Consider the following 3282-nt stretch of genomic DNA (forward strand, 5'->3'; position numbering starts at 1 on the left):
AAAAAAAAAAAAAAAAAAAAAAAAAGGAGAGAGGTTTTGTTTGCTTCCCTGAGGGCAATATTTTAGAATTTTGTGTTATTATCTTTGATAATGAGTGCTTATAAAGTGAACAGAAGAGGATGGAAACATAATTGTTCAGTCAAGACATGTAGAAATATATTGTTCTTAAGCAGCTTTTTGTCTTCACCTCTTCTGTTTAATTGCTATTGGTAGTGCCAATTTTTGTTTGTTCTTACTGTTCTGTGTATTTATTTCTGCTTACCTATTACATTATTATAATGCCTATAATTTTTACATTCTTGCTATTCCACACTTTCTAATTTTTTTCTCTTGGCATAAATCTACAGATACACCATGAGTAGAAAAGGAAAACTAAAAAAAAAAAAGAAAAGGAAAACTAAAAATTGTAATATGCAAAATGAAAACAAAGATGTTTAATAGATCTTTTCATGTACTACATGATTTCTGAAGTACTGTATTCATCCCTATGACATCCCTGAAGTCAGCCAAGGGAGTTGCTCCAATGTGTTCATTACAAGCTCTGTTCTTGGTACATTTTTCCCTTTTCCCTTTTGTCTCTACAGCACAGTATGTGAAGCACTTTCTCAGTCAAGCTACACGTCTTTTCAGTCCTTGACTATAAGATCGTGGATTCGTTGTGTTTTGCAAATGCACCTCTCTGAACCTGATTTGCTAATGGATATGAACTCTGTACAGGCAGTGGGTAAGTGTCATATAAGGCATGCAGGGGTGCATATGGATTAAATAAAGTAATATCCAATATTCAAAATCTGATTAGCTATCAATATATATAAAATTTGTAGTCTGTTTCTTTTTTATTATTACTCTATGTTTAACTACATATGGCAAATGCCAACTGATACAAAGCTAAAAGAATTAATTTCCTTGGCATTAAGGACAAAACTTGCTCCTCAGGTGACACATTGCTTTTTCCCCTGAAGAAGACAGTGACATGTCTGAAGTACATACGTACATACTGAGTACCTTTTTTATTTTTATTTTTTTGGTTTTTTGGGGGCAGGGTTTCTCTATAGCTTTGGGGCCTGTCCTAGAACTAGCTCTTGTAGACCAGGCTAGCTCAAACTCACAGAGCTCCGCCTGCCTCTGCCTCCCAAGTGCTGGGATTAAAGGCATGCACCACCACAGCCCAGCCTAAGTACCTTAGAAAGAATACCCAGCTAGAAATATTTTGCACTATTTTTATGAAATAGTTTGTTTTTCTATTTTATTATTAGTCACTGAAGATATTTGTGCATTTTAAAGTTCCCTACAGTTCTGTTTTATGTGGAATATAACTTTTTAAAGGCTATTGTTTGTAACCTGTCATAAGTTTCACTCAGGCTTGCCAGAAAAGGTTGTACTTTTTCTCTTATATTTTGTGTAGTTGTTTGACCTAAATAACTTTCTGGATTAGGTTAATTGTAAAAAGCCTAATTCAGTTTTTACCATTGTGAAAATTTTCATATTTCAGAAATATCAGAAATTTCCAGCACATGTATATATACACACCAGTGTATATGCAACTTATATTTTATTGCATGTTTATAGAATAATCATGACTATTCCCTTATTTTAATAGAAAAGGAGTACATGGAACAGCTGGCTGAAATGACAAGGCTACTATTTAAACTCTCAGAAGTAAAGAATATCTTCTCAAAGGCTCAAATTGACCATTTGCCCATCCCAGAAGACCCCAAACAAGCACTTATTCAGTTCCTGGAGGTATTTTTCATTTATTAGTGTTATCTTCCAAATAATCAATGAAAATCTTTAAATATTAATTTTTTTCTATAAAGTGAATTGTTTAGTTTGACTCATATTACTGCTTGCTTTTTATTGTAAACTTCTAAAAGAAAGGAAGTGTTGCTCTAAGATATAGACTATTCACTCTAAAGTCAGCAGGAAATTCATACTTAATGAAGAATGAAAACCTAAGGAGGAATACATGGAAGCTTTTTTTCAAGGCCCACTGAAATGAAGGACTTTCTTGTTGATATTGGTTGATTACAATCCAATTTGTTATAAACATATAGAGTCTCCAATGGTTCCAGATGAGTATTTACTATCCTGCATTGATACTGTAAGTGTTAGCACCAACTAGTTCATAATACAGTTAGAACTTGAAAACCTAATACATTTCTTTTAATTTTTCTTCTTAAGTTCCTTTCACAATTTTAGTTCTAATTAATTTTAAAGGAATGTAACATAGGATGGTGTTTATTTTATAAGCCTAGCAGAAACTAGTAACGTTTGAATGATTGTCTTTAGTAAATTATTCACAGTAAAAGTAGATTTACTTTTGAGCGTGTTGATATTAACTACATGAAAATATGATTCTTTTTGAATGAAAATAATTACAACAAATAAGCTATTTCCATATTGTTAACTCAGTTAATTCCTTTGAGTTCTAGTAAGTTAAAATACAATTGTGTAACAAACAGAGATGTCTGTAAACCCTAATGATAACTAATAATAGCATAATAATATGCAGATGGGAAATACAAATTTTTGTTGAATATTTTATATGGCTGTTAAGTGAGTCTGACCAACAGTTTTGGATCAAAAAAGGAGTTAGAAGGCAGTCTTTCCACTAGCAGTTAGATCTCCTCTAATTTAATCCAGCCTAAATGAATTTTTCCTTTTATCAATAAATCAATGATAGGTTTTTGCAAAATGCTGGATAGCATTATCTAGTGCTCCTTAGGGATTTGAAAACCTAAAGTAGTCTTTGATCTAAGAAGAGGTTTACTGATCTGAGAATTTAAGATACACAAAGGTTTAAATAATGATACAATGTGTTTAAATACTTAATGCCAATCTGTTAGTAGATTTCATCAGTAGGAAAGAGTCAGAATGTCTTGGTGTAAAGTATTTAGAATATATATATATATATGGAGAGAGAGAGAAATACATAGTTTTTAGTCTGGGGGAGTTTAAACACAGTTATTGAGGCACTATGATCAGTAATATTCAAGTGTGGGTAATAGACTGCTGGGAGTTACTGAACCTTCTCAAGATGTTCTCGATCTCAATACTATACTGACAAATTTGCTCAAATTCTGTGAGCATGATAGCATACGCAAGCCCCTTGGATTATTTAGAAAGTATGTTTTATGCACTCACAGAAAAGTAGAGCTCGTTCATTAAAAAAAAAAGTATTATATGGAAGCAAATTTAAATTTTAGCAAATTTCAACCCTCAATCTCATTCTCCAAATGAAAATGCAGAGTGCAAGTGAAGGACTCAAGTGCCAAAGCAGTG

The 3282-nt window shown here is 32.3% G+C and overlaps 1 protein-coding gene across 1 annotated transcript in view; it reads left to right on the plus strand.

Moving 5' to 3' along the window:
* Mms22l (MMS22 like, DNA repair protein) overlaps positions 1–3282 on the plus strand; it is a 110069-nt gene that overhangs the window by 84704 nt on the left and 22083 nt on the right. Inside the window, exons 17-18 of the mRNA XM_026786734.1 lie at positions 585–724; positions 1601–1743. Of these exons, the coding sequence (XP_026642535.1) occupies positions 585–724; positions 1601–1743 (283 nt within the window). The remainder of the gene's footprint in view (positions 1–584; positions 725–1600; positions 1744–3282) is intronic.

Source organism: Microtus ochrogaster, linkage group LG5 (assembly GCF_000317375.1).
Source record: "Microtus ochrogaster isolate Prairie Vole_2 linkage group LG5, MicOch1.0, whole genome shotgun sequence".
NCBI classification, from domain to species: domain Eukaryota; kingdom Metazoa; phylum Chordata; class Mammalia; order Rodentia; family Cricetidae; genus Microtus; species Microtus ochrogaster.